The sequence below is a fragment of the Narcine bancroftii genome, chromosome 6, assembly GCF_036971445.1.
Source record: "Narcine bancroftii isolate sNarBan1 chromosome 6, sNarBan1.hap1, whole genome shotgun sequence".
NCBI classification, from domain to species: domain Eukaryota; kingdom Metazoa; phylum Chordata; class Chondrichthyes; order Torpediniformes; family Narcinidae; genus Narcine; species Narcine bancroftii.
Window position 1 is genome coordinate 39,856,784 of NC_091474.1, and position 17,618 is coordinate 39,874,401.

Here is a 17,618-nt window from a genome sequence, read left to right on the forward strand (position 1 = left end):
CCATGTGTCGGTGCTCCCTGCGCCATCCACACCATTTAGGAGCGGGCTTGCGTCAGCGGCCACAATGTAGGCCCCCTTGAAGCTATTTGAATCCCTTTATCCGGCACTGAGTGCAAGCGCTGTAGGTTTCAGTCAAAACTAAAACATGCCGACCTCCAACAGACAGGGTGAACATTTCCCCTCCCCTCTCTCTTTTTATTTTAAACGGCCTTTCCCGAACACGTTCCTTGACCCCGTTGATTACCGTTGCCTCAGGGCCCATCCCACCTCCCTCCCTTCCAGCGGGTGTGGCCCGCGGAGCCCGACTCCACCCCTTCCAGTCGGCACTGCTCCGCCCAGCGCCAGCCCACCGGGGGGCGTGGGCTAAAAACCGAAGCCCCCACTGCTGTTTTCGAATTTGGCGGGAGAAGCCGCAGACAAGACCATCACCCCAGGGCATTTTCTGGGAGGAAAAAGGTGGCGTCCGGTAAAAGTTGGGCGCCGCGGCTCCCATGATGCCGCAGTGACCCGGCGTTGGCCCCGCCCGCAGGCTGCTGCCGCTGCACCGGAGGAGTGAGAGGCACGGTAAGCGGAGGGCGATGCCGTCCTGGGCCGGAATGCGCCCCACATCCCCGGGCTCGCGGGGCGGGGCGGGGTTGAGGGTCAGGCTGGGCGCTCGCGCGACTGCTGGACTCCCAAGCTTGGAGCTGCCCAGCATCGTGTGGCTAGAGGTCAGGTCGGACAAGCTGGTTCCCTTCCCCCGTGCGCTGTTTCCTGCTTGAAATACGTGGCTGACGGCCAAGAACCGAAGGCGACAGACACAAGAAGGGAGAGGTGGAGGAAGTGAGGGCACAGCGAAGAGAAGTGAAAGTAAGAAGGGAGGACGCGGTTTGGGAAGAGGCTAATTCAAGGAATGGGGAGGGTCAGAAACTGGTAGGGAATGGGCAACGGTTGACGGGCTGGCGGAGGGGTGAGGCAGAGCCTATGGGTGGAGGGCAGGAAATTGCAGTGCTGTCATTCGAGGCTGAACTCGCTGGGGATGGTGCACGGCGGGGTCGCGGCGGCGGGCGATAATTTGTCATTGGCGAGTGCATGTTTACTTTCTGACACCATTCAATTGTGAGCAGACACCAGGCCAGTTGACTTTCAGCATGGTTAATCGTTTCTGCTCTTATTTCCTTTATGGAATGTCAAGGTGATTGAAGACAAATTGACAGGCACCAAAAGTTGAAGGTTGTCAAGGGCATTGTAACTTTTTATTGCACCCACTGTATATACACCTGTAAGTCAATACTGTGTAAAAGTCGACCTTTTTTTGGCCCCAAAAACTGGTATTTTCCGTCCATCCAAACTCCTGCCGCGCCCAGCCTTCCACCTGAGTTCCTGACCGCAAACTCTCGCCCCGCCCCCGCCCATCTCTCTGAGTTCCCGACTCCGCCAACGCATCTGGTCCCGGCCACCCAACCATCCTTTCCAGCTCCTGACGCCCTGAACTATACGGGCACTTGCTGCGATCAAAAGTAGTACGCGTCTAACGGCCGACCCCCTACAAATTGGTTCAGAAGACTGAGCTATTGCATGCATACGATAAATTAGTCATTTTTCTGTGCTGAATCTCCATGTCTTGAAGAACTGGGCTCTGCTGAAGTTCTCTGCTCTCAAGCCAAGGATGTGATGACAGGCATTGTGGACAGTGAAACTCAGTAGTTTTCATGAGCCAATTATAAAAATCCAGACCATACTTTGCAACCTCACAGTTCACCAAGGTCAATAAACCCCCTCCCCCCACTTTCTCACATTTTTTAAAAAGGTATGATTCAGCAATATCCATGAAGGAGAAACCCAGGCACGACTCAGTTGGAAAATTAACTAAATATATAACTCTGACAGAATCACTTGTCATGTTTAATTCTTTTCTGTTCACCCTTGTTTCCATTAAAGTTTCACGATGTTCCACTTGGAAGGGGACTTGTGAAATAGCAATGAATTATATGTTCTTTGATGCAGATGTTGGGTCTTTCTATGTTTCGAGGGGTAAACCTCCTTAGAGTTCGGAGTCTTTTGTCTTCTGCCAGTGTTCGAACGGTTCATGGACATGGTAAGTACTTTCCCCTCTTGCATCTGCTGATTCCAAGCCACTGGTGAATGACCAGACCTTCAAGAATCAATGAAATAGTGGTGACAAATGCAGAAGGAAACACTATTGGCCCAAAGTATTGAATTCAAATCTCATCACAGCAAAAAGGGGACTTAAATTACTTCCATAAAAATACTGGACAAGTAATGATGAAATTTCTAGATTGTGACATGTTTCTGGTTCACTCTCCTTTATGGAAGGAATTCTGGCCTGGGAGGGACTCTAGGTGGTTCACAATAGTTAATGCCAACTCAATGCTTAAATAGTCTCTCAAGTTGCTCACTGCACTGAAATTGTCAAAGAAAATCACTGTGATTTTAGGATTTTTAGACCACATAACTGACCAGATGAAGTACACATGGCAAAATCTGAATGAATATTTTTGGCCAGGATTCAGGGACACCTGTCAGATGCTGTCCAAATGTGGCCATTGGATGAAAATTGGTTTGGTCAATGTGGTACAGTGTTAAATCGATGTCTGGCCATTGGATTTTCGGTCACCAAATGAAGACTGATCACTTAACCTTTGCAATGACCTTACCAGTTGTGGAATAACTGGATGCAAATAATCCAGTGAGAATAGAGGCAGACCCTAACTGAGACCCACGAGTTATTATGAACTCCTCCGACCCTTCAGCTAATTGTGAATAGAATGATTGAACGTGGGAGGATGTCCCATTGCCAGGGAAGGGTGTCACCCTTATTGATACCTCACTCTGACAACCACTAGCTTGTTGTGATTAGTTCTAGTGCGCTGAGCACCATTTGGTGATCATCTGACGGAGTGCTGGCTTTGAATGTAGTCCTTTCCAGTTGATCTGATTGAAGTGTATACCTTGAATATGTTTGGAGTTCAAATCTACTTTTTCAAGATCTTTGATTAGATCAACTACTTATGTTAAAAGACTAATTCAGCTACGGAGTGTCTTTTAACACTGTCCCATTGAATACTTGCGAGCAGTTATAAAATTGAATGGACACAAAATAAGGTAAAAACACAAATGCTGGAGGAACTCAGCAGGTCTTCTAACTTCCACAGGAAGTAAATATATATAACTAACATTTTGGGCCTGAACTCTTCCTGAAATGTTAGTTATATATCTTTATGGACCCTGCAAGACCTCCTGAATTTTTACTACAATCACAGCGTCTGTAGAATTTAGTGTTTCCACTCAACACTAAATAAAGTTTTAGCTATGCTATTTTAAGTAAGTAGCCAGTTCTAAAATTTCTGTACTTCAAGATGATGAATATTTGGAATCTGAAATAAAACTGCTGTAAATGCTCAGATCAGTCAGCAGCTACAGAGGAATTATCGTCAATTATCTTTCATTTAAAAATAATTAAAGAAACCTCTCTGCTCCACCAGTTTGAGAGGCCAGCATTTCTCATCACAGATTGTGGTGGGAAGAATTAGAGACTGATGGAAGGAGCACTTGCACAGTCCTTACAGAAATCAGGAGACGTAAACAAGGATCGAGAGGAAGTTGCGTAGGTGGTAAAGTGGGACATATTTTGCACATAATTAATTAACAGCTCTATATTTTTCAGAGATTGTGAAGCAGGAGGACCTGTCAGTGCCGATGTACTGTGATCGGAAGGATACACCACTCCCGGATATTCCCTATTTCCAGAAGCTGAATGCAGAGCAGACAGCACTGAAAGAAAAGGAGAAGAGTTCATGGACAAATCTGACTAATGAAGAAAAGGTGGCATGTAAGAGATGAGCCACTTGGCCAATGATATACTGGATATTGGTGCTGAAAAACTGAATATTTTACATTGTATAGAGCCAATATTTAAACCAAATTCTCCTAGCTGAGCTACTTTTGTTAGATCCAAAGTAAACCACCCATGGTCAGCTTACCAGTAGTTGTAGGCCTCCTTTCTGAAAAGGGACATTCTGTCAACCTAGAGCAGTGTCTAAAACTGCAGTTTAGAATGAACCTAATGTTTATTTCCGGATCTTTATTGGGACCCAGAATTGCACAGCCCTCCTCCCCCCCCCCAACTGATTATTCTTCAAAAGAAACACAATTGATTGCATACTGAAGCCCACTGGGCTATGTTTGATTAGAGTGCTTAGGTTGCACCTTGCGTGTGCTATCTTGTCACTCGAATGCAGGCAAATGGCTCATCACATGTTGAATTCACTATCATTATTTGGTGAGGGGAAAAGGGAAAACCATACATGCTAAACTATGCAGGTTTTCTTGGGAGGGAGAAACCCCAGGCCTCACCCAGGATCATCAGAGAGACAATAAAGGAGTCCAATGGGAAAGGTCCTAAAACTTGTCCAAAACCTTTAATAACCAAGACAGATAATGGTCCCTAAATCCCATAGCTCTTTGGAACTCAGAAAATTACTATTTTCTTTCCAAGAAAAAGTCAGAACTTCTGTCCATCTCATTTGTCATTAGGAGAGGGGAATAATTTAATTTTGCCTCCTTATGGATTGATAATTTGTTTTATTCTAGTGTATCGTATAGCTTTCCATCAGACTTACACAGAGATGTCCAAAACCAGCAATGAATGGAAGACCGTGTTGGGCGGAGTGTTTGCTTTCATTGGATTCACTGGCCTGATTGTGTGGTGGCAAAGGATCAACGGTGAGCCTCCCTTCTGTCTTTATAATCAGACTTTATAAATTATGAGGTAGTTAAGAGACTGGGGACCACCCACATTACATATTAGGTCTTGCTAGATTGACTATAGATTTAGATAAAATGCTAGGCTATGTACACATTGAATTATGCCAATTGGAGCTTCAGAACTGCTGATGGTTTCCAGTCTTACTTCAATTCACCCAAGGCTTCTGTGGAGGTTCCTTAAAAAGAGACCCTCTTTTCCACCCCCCTCTCCCCAATAAATAGCAAAACTTTACTGCAAACCTTGTGCAGAATGCACTTAATTACAAGGCATTTGTAGCTCATCTCCGTTCCATTTTTATTCTCAATATAAAGGCTCTAGCTATTAGAATTTACCCTTTTTATGTTGTGCCTTACTGCTAAAGTGATTACCATTCTCAATGAGGCAGAAAGCTGTGGATTGAAGCCCTACCTCCAGCACAGAATCTCAGCCAATTCTACACTGTCAATGCTGCCAGTAAACCAAAGGGAATGCAAACAATTCCATGACCCTACCTGGCATTTCTCCCTTTCAACCAACTTCTAAAGACAATCTAATTGCTTTGTCATTGGTAATGTCATCTTGGTATGCAAGTCTGTAACCTTTCCTACTTCAATACAGGAACTATACTACAAAATTGCTTGGTCAATTGTTTAAACTACATTTGAGTACTTCAGTGGCTTGTCCTTCTCTTACACTGTCACCTATGCCGTCCTCCAACAATGTCTGTCTCTGTGCTAATTCTCAAGTATATCTCAGTAATTGTGTCAAAACTTGCTGTTTACACATGGCTGCAAACACACTCAGACACTTCCATCTTCAATTGTTAAATCAATTGTTGAATAGTGGATGAGTTCCATTTAAAATTTGGAGAAAAACCATTTTTTGGTCCCTGACAAACTCCATTTCTTTTCCAGCAATTTGAGACCAGTCGTGGTGGCTGAAGCTGAAGTAATTTGATATCTTGGTATTCCTTTAAATTCTGAGCCAAGCTTCCAAAACAACTCATTTCATCACTGTTGTCATTCATCTGTAACATCCCACCCAAATTTGCCTCTTTCTAAAATGTTCATTACACTTTTACCACTAACTTTGATTTCTATTACTCTCCTGACTGACGCCCACCATCCCCTTCCATCTGATAATGGGGCTTTGAAATGTTAACTCAGCATCTAAGGACAGAAACTCAGTGTTTCCAGCGTTTTTTCTTCACAAAAATGCAGTGTTGCCACAGTATCTCATGAAGTCTAGTCACGTGGTCAGATGACTCTATGTTGAGTTGTTTACTTCAGGTTCTTGCCTATCACTATCTTGCAGCATCTCCCATGTTGATAATCCCTCTTTCATATTCTGCGCTTTTTCTCTACTCCTCTCCACTGGCATTGGTTGTTTCAAAATGGTAATGCCGAGTTATTTGGACACACTATCAGGGTTGTCTGTTAAATGCCTGTAAACCATGAATACTGACAGCATGGTCTCAAGTTGTTTTGTCTTGCCATAGAGCATCCAATTTTGATACCTTCACAGATATTTGCAAATACAGAATTGAGTTTGGTCTGTTATTTTACTCCATATCAGTCGCTGCACTACAACATCTAGACTTGCACTATCTCCATGCATACATCATGAATTCTAATGTGTTTTGTACCATTTCCTGTCTGAAGATTAATGTTACAAACATTTAACAAGCTTCTCCCTTCCAACTGGTGAAACATTGACAGCAGGCCTTCCGCAAGGTGTTTTGCTCCATCCACAAACCCTGACAGTTTTGAAACAGTCAAAGAAAATCAAAAATATAATTCATTGGAGGAGTCACGTGATGGAGTAGTGGCCGGACGGTGAACTCCAGCCCTCTCCAGAAAAGTCGGGAAAAACAAGAGAAAATACAAAGGCACAGAAATACAAGTTAAAGAAAAGTGAGTATAAAGGTGGAAAGAAGATGGAGACAAAAGGAGAAAAATCAAAATCAACGGAAAGAAGAGAGGAAGAGAAGACAACGGAGGAAAAAGGTGAAGGCCTTACCTGTCCGAAGAGGCCCGCTGTGGAGAGAGGGCCCCACTACCTCAGGTCGGTAGAAAAAGAACTACAACAATGGCTCACAGAGCCGAGTAAAAGTGCGCAACCGCGCATGCAAAAAAACACACCGACGGGAGGGGGGACCAGCTGGGGAGTCGATCTCCACAGCCGGCAACGACAGCTGCAGAACACCTGCAGCAAGAAGAGACCACAGAAGACAATGGAAACAAGAAAGAAGAGGAGGAAAGGGCAGCAAAGAAACAACAGATGGTCAACCCAGAGGAAGAAGAAGAGGAAGAGTACAGTGAAATAGATAAAGGGAAAGGCAAGGTAAAGGATATACTTGCTCTTGTTAGAGGATACATGGAGTCATTTAAAGAATGGCAAACACAGGAATTCAATGATTTAAGAAGAAGAATAAACAACACAGAAGAGAAAATAAATAAAATGGATATGACCTTAACAGAAATGGGGAAAAAAATGGACAAGATGGAAGAACGGGCAATAGCAGCAGAAATGGAGGTAGAAGACTTAAAAAAGAAATTGGAGGAATCTAATAAAAAAACTAAAGAGACACAAGAATTACTAGCCCAAAAAATAGATATAATGGAAAATTATAACAGAAGAAATAACATAAAGATAGTGGGCCTTAAGGAAGATGAAGAAGGCAAGAATATGAGGGAGTTTATAAAAGAATGGATCCCTAAGGCCCTAGGATGTCCAGAACTACAGCAAGAAATGGAAATAGAAAGGGCACATAGAGCATTGGCCCCTAAACCACAACCACAACAAAAACCAAGATCTATTGTAGTAAAATTCCTAAGATATACTACAAGAGAAAAGGTACTGGAGAAGACAATGGAAAAAGTAAGAGAGGGCAACAAACCACTGGAGTATAAAGGGCAAAAAATCTTCATTTATCCAGATATAAGCTTTGAACTCCTAAAGAAGAGAAAAGAGTTCAATACAGCAAAAGCGATTTTATGGAAGAAAGGATATAAATTTACACTGAAGCATCCTGCGGTATTGAAAATATTTATTCCAGGACAACAAAACAGACTATTCTCGGATCCAGAAGAAGCACGAAAATTTGCAGAACAATTACAAAAATAGACTGAGGGATGAAGACGGGTAATGAGAGCAAAAATGATCACGATTGATATGTATGTGGGTAAAGACAAAAATAGACTGAGGGATGAAGAAGGGTAAGGAGGGTAAAAATGACCACGATTGATATGTATGCGGGTAAAGAGGTATAAGAGTGAATAGAGACAATGGGCATATGTGAAAGTATCTGTAATTAAAGGAAAACATAGAGAGTATAGACAAGAATTAATAAGAGAAGGTAATGGAATAGAGAGAATAAGGAGGGAATTAAAAGAGTGACCTTTGTGACATATAAAAAGCGAAATCTTTTCTGGGGGGGGCTGGGTGGGGGAAAAGAGCGGTCACTGCAAAATCAGTTGACGCTTGCGAGTGGATTCGCAAATCCAAATGGAGAGGGGAGATGTGGTTGTCCGACAAGGGATAAAGGGCAACTCAGGAGGGGAAGGGGAGATTGGGGATAAAGAAGATAGAAATAGGAGAATAAGGAAAATGTTGGATGTTGTAGGAATGTTGTCTGGTAAAGAGTTGAAAATAAGAAAACAGAAATGGAAAAGGAGGAAAGGTAATGATGGAAAAACGGAAAGAGAAGATAAACAAAATATAAAATGGCTACGCTGAACTATATGACTCTAAATATTAATGGAATACATAACCAAATTAAAAGGAAGAAACTACTAAATTTACTGAAAAAGGAAAAAATAGATATAGCATTTGTCCAAGAAACACACTTAACTGAATTGGAGCACAAGAAATTAAAGAGAGATTGGGTAGGACATGTAACAGCAGCATCGTATAATTCAAAAGCAAGAGGAGTGGCTATATTAATTAGCAAAAATGTGCCATTTAAAATAGAAGAGGAAATAATAGATCCAGCAGGGAGATATGTTATGATAAAATGTCAGATATATTCAGAGCTTTGGAATCTACTTAATATATATTCACCTAACGAAGAAGATCAAAAGTTTATGCAAGATATCTTTTTGAAGGTAGCTAATACGCAAGGGAACATACTAATAGGAGGGGATTTCAATCTGAATTTGGATCCAAATATGGATAAAACGGGGAAAAAAATTAACAGGAAGAACAAAGTAACCAAATTTATAATTAAATCAATGCAAGAAATGAAACTTGTGGACATATGGAGGAAACAAAACCCAAAAGAAAAGGAATACTCATACTACTCGACTAGACATAAAACATACTCAAGGATAGACCTATTCCTGTTATCAGCCCACATTCAAGGGAGAGTTAGGAAAACGGAATATAAAGCTAGACTATTATCGGACCACTCACCCCTGTTATTGGCAATAGAGCTAGAGGACATCCCTCCAAGAATGTATAGATGGAGATTAAACCCCATGCTACTTAAAAGACAGGATTTTAGAGAATTTATTGAAAAACAATTAAAAATGTACTTTGAAGTAAATACGGAATCAGTGGAAGATAAGTTTATACTATGGGACGCAATGAAAGCATTCATTAGAGGGCAAATAATAAGTTATGCAACCAAGATGAAGAAGGACTATAACCAGGAAACAGAGCAGTTGGAAAGGGAAATAAAAAACATAGAAAAAAAATTAGCAATAAAGGAAGATACAACCAAAAGAAGAGAATTGGCGGATAAAAAAATAAAATATGAAACATTACAAACATATAAGGTGGAGAAGAATATAATGAAGACAAAACAGAAATATTATGAACTAGGTGAAAAAACACACAAAATCTTAGCATGGCAGCTTAAGACAGAGCAAACTAAGAAAATGGTATTGGCAACAAGGAAAAAAGACAAACAAATTACATATAATCCAAAAGAAATTAAGGAAAACTTCAGAGAATTCTATGAACAATTATACCGAACCGAAAACGAAGGGAAAGAAGGGAAAATAGATGAATTTTTGACTAAAATTGAACTACCAAAACTACAAATAGAGGAACAAAATAAATTAACAGAACCATTTGGAACAGTAGAAATACAAGAGATAATAAAAAATTTACCAAATAATAAGACACCAGGAGAGGATGGACTCCCAATAGAATTCTACAAAACATTTAAAGACCTAATAATACCGCCCCTCCTGGATGTAATCAACCAGATTGATGAGACACAAAACTTACCAGATTCATGTAAAACAGCAATAATTACAGTGATACTAAAACAAGGGAAAGATCCACTCTCACCAGCGTCATATAGACCAATATCTCTGCTAAACACAGATTATAAGATAATAGCTAAACTATTAGCGAACAGATTAGCAGAACAGGTACCGAAAATGGTAAATTTAGACCAAACTGGATTTATCAAAAAAAGACGCACAACAGACAATATTTGTAAATTTATTAACTTAATTCATGCAGTAGAAGGAAATAAAGCACCAGCAGTAGCAGTTGCTTTAGACGCAGAGAAGGCCTTCGACAGAGTAGAATGGAATTACTTGTTCAAAGTATTGCAAAAATTCAGTTTACCGGAGAAGTATATTAATTGGATTAAAGCATTATATAAGGGACCGTTAGCGAAAGTGACAGTAAATGGACATGTATCAAAGCAATTTAACTTAAGCAGGTCAACGCGGCAGGGATGCCCACTATCACCATTATTGTTTGCGCTAGCTATAGAACCACTAGCAGAATCGATAAGAAGAGATAATAATATAAAAGGAATAAAAATAAAAGACAGGGAATATAAAATCAGTCTGTTTGCGGATGATGTGATAGTGTACTTAACAGAACCAGAACTATCAATAAAAGAACTATATAAGAAATTGAAGGAATATGGAGAAGTGTCGGGATACAAGATAAACGTAAATAAAAGTGAAGCAATGCCTATGAATAACGCGGATTTCTCAAAATTTAAGGAGGAATCCCCATTCAGATGGCAAACGCAGGCAATAAGATACCTAGGTGTGCAAATAAACAAAAATCTAGGCCAATTATATAAACTCAATTACAATCCACTAATGAAAAAATTACAGGACGATTTAGAGCATTGGAAAGAGCTACCACTAACACTGATAGGAAGGATAAACTGTATTAAAATGAACATTTTTCCAAGGATACTATACTTATTTCAGGCATTGCCAATACAACTGACAGAAAAATTCTTCAAAGAGTTAAAGAAAATAATAAGGAGATTTTTATGGAGAGGGGGGAAACCGAGGATAGCACTAGATAAATTAACAGAATGGTATAAACAAGGAGGCTTACAATTGCCAAACTTCAAAAATTATTATAGAGCCGCACAATTAAGGTACCTATCAGATTTTTATCAAACAAGGGAAAAACCAGACTGGACGAGACTAGAATTAGATAAAATAGGGGAAAAGATACCTGAACACATATTATATAAATGGGACGAAAAATTGGTACAACATAGAACTTCTCCAGTATTACACCATCTCCTCAATATATGGAAGAAGATTCATGTAGAAAGAAATAAAATAAATTACCAAATACCAAAACTAATATTGACGCAAAATAAGCTACTCCCTTTTACAATAGACAACCTTGCCTTTAGAAAATGGGAAAAAAAAGGGATTAAAAGAATAGAAAATTGTTTTTCAGGAAGTAGATTCTTATCCTTTGAACAAATGAGAGACAAGTACAATATAACTGGAGATACAGCGCTGGCATATTACCAACTGAGATCCTACTTGAAAGATAAATTAGGAAACAACTTGAGTTTACCAGAGGGAAGTAACCTTGAATATGTGATTACAGATACAATGTTAATCAAAAGATTTATAAAAAATATGTATATTAAACTGCAAGAAAAGGAGAATGAGGAAACAAATGGTAAAACTAAACAAAAATGGGAACAAGATTTAAATATAAAGATAAAAAAGGAAACATGGGAGAAGTTATGCTCTGGAACGATGAGAAATACAATAAATACGAGGCTGCGTATGATACAATATAATTGGTTACACAGACTAAACATTACACCGCAAAAGTTAAATAAATGGGACCCAACAGTATCTGATAGATGTTTTCGATGTAAAAAAGAAAGGGGAACAACAATTCATGCAATCTGGACATGTGAGAGAGTAGAAAAATTTTGGGATGATCTCAATCAGATATTAAATAAAATAACAGAAAACAATATACCAAAGAATCCAGAGATCTTTCTCCTAAGTAACATAAAAAATAAAGAATTTGGAATTGACTTGGAAGATGCACAAAAAAGATTTGTCAAGATAGCCCTAGCCGTAGCAAAAAAATGTATTATGTCAACCTGGAAATTGGAAGATAATTTGAAAATACAACAATGGTATATAGAAATGAATAAATGTATTCCATTAGAAAAAATAACATATAGTTTAAGAAATAATATTGAAATATTCGAACAAGTATGGGAGCCTTACATTAAATACAATAGCGAAAACCTACCGGGAACAAACATTACCTAAGTTGATGGAAGGAGAAGAAAAGAAAAGAATGGACTCAGTAGAATTTCTGGTGTATTTTTGTTGAATGACAACATTGACTAACTGAATTAATGCAACCTAGATTGTATACCTAAAATGGATGAGAGGGGGGGGTGGGGGGGTGGCTTGGGAGGAGGGAGGGGGGAGGGAGAAAAAGTCACTGTAAATGTGTGGAAAAGAAAAAGTGTATATCATGGCTATTGTGATTTATGGTGTGAAAAATAAAAAATTAAAAAAAAAATATATATAATTCATTTAAAATAAAAAGAAAATTAATAAAAAAAGACAAGCCTAATCATTTAAATGAATGTCAGATGCTCCATTCCAATACTACTGCCACCTAGGCTTATGTAAAGCTGAATGGCCAAGTATGAAATGGGTCAGGTCTATTGGGCTCAGCAATATGCCCTCAGATGGAAGTTTGGGGTGGAGTAAAAGGTTGAACTTGTGTACAATTTGAACTCCAATACACTTAATTTCTGGTGTTGCCATGTAGAGTAAAGGCTGCCAACAGTTGTCAATAGGTCTTCTGGCCAGATATCAGCATGTTCTAACTATTCCAAAACTTGATCTATGTTTCCAACTCCACATATTTGGTAGTTTAGCACTGAGTTGTCAATTCTCATTGTCAGATTCTCCCATTTACTGATGTTTGCTTTAGCCTGTAGAATGCTTTCTTTGTTAATGTTCTTGTTCTTTGTTTCAAACACTGACCAATACATAATTGTGTGGCTTCCTGAAGCTTCTGCACTACTTCACTTGCTTTTGTCCTCGTGGCTCTGGTTAGGGACAGGGAATGGAGGGAGCAATCATAAAGGCAGAATTAGTTTTGGCATCATTACTTAAGTTCTTGTTGCTCAGAAGCATTGAAGGACTAGAATTGTCGTTCTAATACTCCCAGTTCCCTCCCCTAATTTATTTGCTGTGGCTCAACATTGTGATAAACCAAAAGGCTGAAAATCTGAAAAATAATGTTAGAAATATTTTGGTCAGAGAGCCATCGAAGAGAGAAACAGTTAACATTTTGGATAAAACTGATAGAAAATAAATGTTTTAAATTGAAAAGGGGGAGATTTTCTCCGCTCCCCATTCATCTTCATGTCCACTTCTGGCAGATCAGCAAGAATGAATTCCCTTAGGCAGTACCTGTCACCTGAATTCTCTTGGTCTCCCTTTGTTCTCTCCAGCCCATCCTTCGCTGTAACTTAAAACACACTTGTTATCTCACTTTTAAAATTCTAGTGGAAAATTGTCAACTTGAAGAGTTATCTGTTTCCCTGTCCATGAATAGAGTGAATTACACAACCCTTCCATCACCGGTGCCACTAATACTACTAGCAGAGCAATGCCTAACCGCTACCTGCATAATGATATGAAAATAATCACTTTTATGCCTTGTCACAGTATGCTTAATCATGGCAACAGTGGTTTTCAAAATGTGGTTTTTTAAATCTCCCCTTAAGGATGAGGTGTTCTGCTTCACAAGTAAATTGGCAATTCTGAACTGTTGTACAGCTTCAATACCTGCAAATTTGAAAAAGCAACTCATTTCGTTCAGTGGTTCTCAACCTTTTTCCACTCACATACCACTTTCAGTATTCCCAATGCCATAGGTGCTCTGATTAGTAAGGCATTGCTTAAGGTGGTATGTGGGTGGAAAGAAAATGTTTGAAAACCACTGTTTTAATTGTACCTAATTGACTTGTTATGTGTATGGTTTCATCACTCCAAAGCAAATGGGTCAATCACAATTTTTCTCTAGCAAAATATTTCAGTAACAGCAGTGGTTCTCAACCTTCCCTTCTCACTCACATCCCACCTTAAGCAATCCCTTACTAATCACAGAGCACCAATGGCATAGGGATTACTTAAAGTGGGATGTGAGGGGAAAGAAAAAGGTTGAGAAACCACTGGTTTAGTATCAACAGCACCTTATTTGGCAGAGGACATGTTTGACTCAAACATGAATCCTGGCCATCATTGCATAGCAAATTTTGTATCTGCTAGAAATGTGAAATTTAAAAAAAAAAAAGGCAGGAAGCATTCAGCAAGTCAGGCTGTATCTGTGCAGATAGGATCAGATTTTGCATGTATAGTTATTTTCTCATCTCAGTCCTTCCATCATTGAAAGTTTTAATGCCCTTGAATGAACACTGAATCTTGTCTGCTCCTAAGCTACAAATAACAGACAAGTTTAGAGCAAGGATTGTCGTGTGGGATTGCATCGTTGTGGCCATCAGTGAAACTTGGTTGCAGGAGGGGCAGGACTGGCAGCTCATTGTTCTGGGCTTCTGTTGCTTCAGATGTGATTGAAAGGGGGAGGAGTGGCATTGCTCATTAGGGAAAATATCACAGCTGTGCTCAGGCAGGACAGACCAGAGGGTGTGTCTACTGAGGCTATATGGTTAGAGCTGAGGAATGGAAAAGGTATGACTACACTCATGGGGTTGTATTCTAGACTGCCCAATAGTCAGTGAGAATTGGAAGAGCAAATTTGTAGAGAAATAGCAGACAGCTGCGGGAACCATACAGTTGTGATAATAGGAGATTTTAACTTTCTACATTGACTGGGACTCCCATACTGTAGAAGGGCTAGATGGTTTGGAGTTTGATTTAGAAATTTTTCTGAACTCGTTTGACAATGAGGTACCAATTGAGAGAGTGCAATACTGGATCTCGTATTGGGGACCGAGGCCGGACAGGTGACAGAATTGTGTTGGGGAATATTTTGGGTCCAATGACATAATGCTATTAGTTTCAAGTTAATTATGGAGAAGGATAGATTTGGACCTCAGGTTGAGATTCAAAATTGGAGAGGTGCCAGTTTTGAGGAAATGAAAAAAGATCTAGAAAGTATGGATTGGGATAGGCTGTTTTCTGGCAAGGATGTGTGAGGTAAGTGGAGGACCTTCAAAAGGTGAAATTTATAGAGTGCAGAGTTTTTAATGTTCCTGTCCGGGTCAAAGGCAAGGTTATAAGGTATACGAAATCTGGTTTGGAAGAAGAGAGAGGTGTACCACAAGGAGAAAATGAGGTACTTGAGGATTATTAAAAAAAAACCTCAATGAAATCAGGAAGGCTAAAAGATGAGGTTGTTTTAGCAGACAATGTGAAGAAAAATCCCAAGGGTTTCTACAATTATATTAAGAGCAAAAGGATAGTAAGGGACAAAATTGGTCCCCTTGAAGATCAGTGGTTGGCTTTGTATGGAACCAAAAGAAATGGGGGTGGGGGGGGGGGCAGATCTTAAATGTTTTTTTTGTCAGTATTCATTCAGGAAACTGGCACAGTTGTGGGAAGTAAGGAAAACCAACCAAGGTCATGGAACCTATACAGATTAAAGAGAGGACGAAGTGCTTGCTGTCTTAAAGCAAATAAGGTAGAAAAATCCCCAGAGCCTGAGAAGATATTACCTTGAACTTTTGAGGGAGGCTAGTGCAGAAATTGCAGGGGCTCTGGCAGAAATATTTAAAATGTCCTTAGCCACAGGTGAGGGGCCAGAGGATTGGAGGGTAGCTCACATTGTTGCATTCTTTAAAAAAGGCTCCAAAAGTAACACTGGTGAGCCTGATGTTAGTGGTAGGTAAATTATTGGAAGGTGTTCAAGAGATCAAATATACAATTATTTGGATAGACAGGGACTGATTAGGGATAATCAACATGGCTTTGTGCTTGGTAGGTTGTGTTTTTTTTTAACAGGCTGATAGATTTTTGAGGTTACCAGAAAAGTTCATGAAGGAAAGGCTATGGATGTTATTTGGTATTTAATAAGGCTTTTGACAAGGTCCAGCATGGGAGGTTAGTCAGGAAGATTCAGATGCTAGGTATTCATGGTGAAGTAGCAAATTGGATTTGACAATGGCTGGATGGGAGAAGCCAGAGTAATGGTGGAAGATTGCTTCTCATATTGGGGGCCTGTGACTAGTGGTGTGCCTCAGGGATCAGTTCTAGGACTGCTGTTGTTTGTCAAGGATCTGGATGATCATTGGTAAATTGGATCAGCAAGTTTGCAGATAACATTGATTGGAGGTGTGGTGGGCAGTAAATGAGGTTTTCAAAGCTTGCAAAGGGATCTGGTCCAGCTGGTAAAAATTAACTGAAAATTGACAGATGGAATTTAATCCAGATAGTGTGAGGTGTTGAATTTGGAAGGACAAACCAAGAAAGGACATGCAGAGTAATGGGAAGGGCACTGAGGAGTGCAGTAGAACAGAGGGATCTGGGAATACAGATACATAATTCCCTGAAAGTGGCATCACAGATGGGTAGGGTTGTGAAGAGCTTTGGCATTCATAAACCAAAGTATTGAGTACAGGAGTTGATGTTATGATAAAGTTATACAAGACATTGGGGAGGACAAATTTGGAGTATTGTGCAGTTTTGGTCACCTAACTACAGGAATGATACCAATAAGATAAAGTGCAGATAAGATTTACCAGAATGTTGCCTGAACTTCAGAAAATGAGTTGCAGGGAAAGGTAGGGACTTTATTTCCTGGAGCATCAAAGAATGAAGGGAGATTTGATAGAGGTATTTAAAATTGAGGGGGAAAGTCAGAGTAAATGTAGGTCAGCTTTTTCCACTGAGGGTAGGTGAGAAACAAACCGGAGGACATGCATTAAGGGTGAATGGGGAAGATTTTAAGGGGAACTTCTACAGAGTGGTAGGAGTGTGGAATGAGCTTCCAGCTGAAGTGGGCACAATCTTAACATATGAGAATTTTGACAGGTACATGGATGGGAGAGGTATGGAGGGCATTGGGACTAGGCAAAAAAAGGTTCAGTGCATACTGGAGGGGCCAAGGTGGCCTGTTTCTGTGCTGTCATTGTTCTGTGGTTCAAGATGAGCTTCCTCCATTCAGCCATTACTGGCCATCAATTCAATTTCCAAGTATATACAATTGAAGCTCCTTGCTATACTACAACTTCCTTTCATTCAGGTAATCCATTCCCATCTCTGCATTCTTGAATCTGCAGCTTTGTGCACTTGATAGGCACACTACAGCATTTACATTTGTAGCTAATTATGATTTTCTGGGTTTTTTCTTTCAGTGTACCCTGCCCAACCACATACCTTCAGTGAGGAGTGGCAGAGAAAGCAAGCCAAGAGAATGCTGGACATGCAGATGAACCCTATTGAAGGATTTGCTTCCAAATGGGATTACGAGAAGAATGAGTGGAAGAAGTGAAAATTTTAGACCAGACTCAGTACTGGCCTAACTCTATCCTATGTTCAGCAGCTTTTAAATATTGAAATGTCATTGCTGCTATTATGCATCTTATAAAGATTGCTCTTATAAAATCTGGTTGCACGTGTTTGAGAAATCGTAC

The 17,618-nt window shown here is 39.9% G+C and overlaps 1 protein-coding gene across 2 annotated transcripts; it reads left to right on the forward strand.

Moving 5' to 3' along the window:
* Positions 1 to 439: 439 nt before the first annotated feature.
* Positions 440 to 17,589, forward strand: cox4i2 (cytochrome c oxidase subunit 4I2). 2 transcript variants are annotated; one of them, XM_069884730.1, is made up of 5 exons: positions 440 to 564; positions 1,987 to 2,077; positions 3,668 to 3,832; positions 4,594 to 4,725; positions 17,340 to 17,589. In XM_069884730.1, the coding sequence occupies exons 2-5, from the start codon at positions 1,987 to 1,989 to the stop codon at positions 17,474 to 17,476; spliced, it is 525 nt and encodes a 174-aa protein (XP_069740831.1). In that variant the 5' UTR covers positions 440 to 564; the 3' UTR covers positions 17,477 to 17,589. The 2 variants fall into 2 exon arrangements, with proteins under 2 accessions (XP_069740831.1, XP_069740832.1); XM_069884731.1 differs by lacking the exon at positions 440 to 564 and adding an exon at positions 749 to 849.
* The last annotated feature ends 29 nt before the right edge of the window (positions 17,590 to 17,618 follow it).

Excerpts from the sequence above, each read along its gene's own strand:
- cox4i2 (XM_069884730.1), top strand. The coding sequence starts at position 1,987 with ATGTTGGGTCTTTCTATGTTTCGAGGGGTAAACCTCCTTAGAGTTCGG. Across the intron at positions 2,078-3,667 it reads TCGAACGGTTCATGGACATG|AGATTGTGAAGCAGGAGGAC; the intron begins GTAAGTACTTTC and ends TATATTTTTCAG. Across the intron at positions 3,833-4,593 it reads TAATGAAGAAAAGGTGGCAT|TGTATCGTATAGCTTTCCAT; the intron begins GTAAGAGATGAG and ends GTTTTATTCTAG.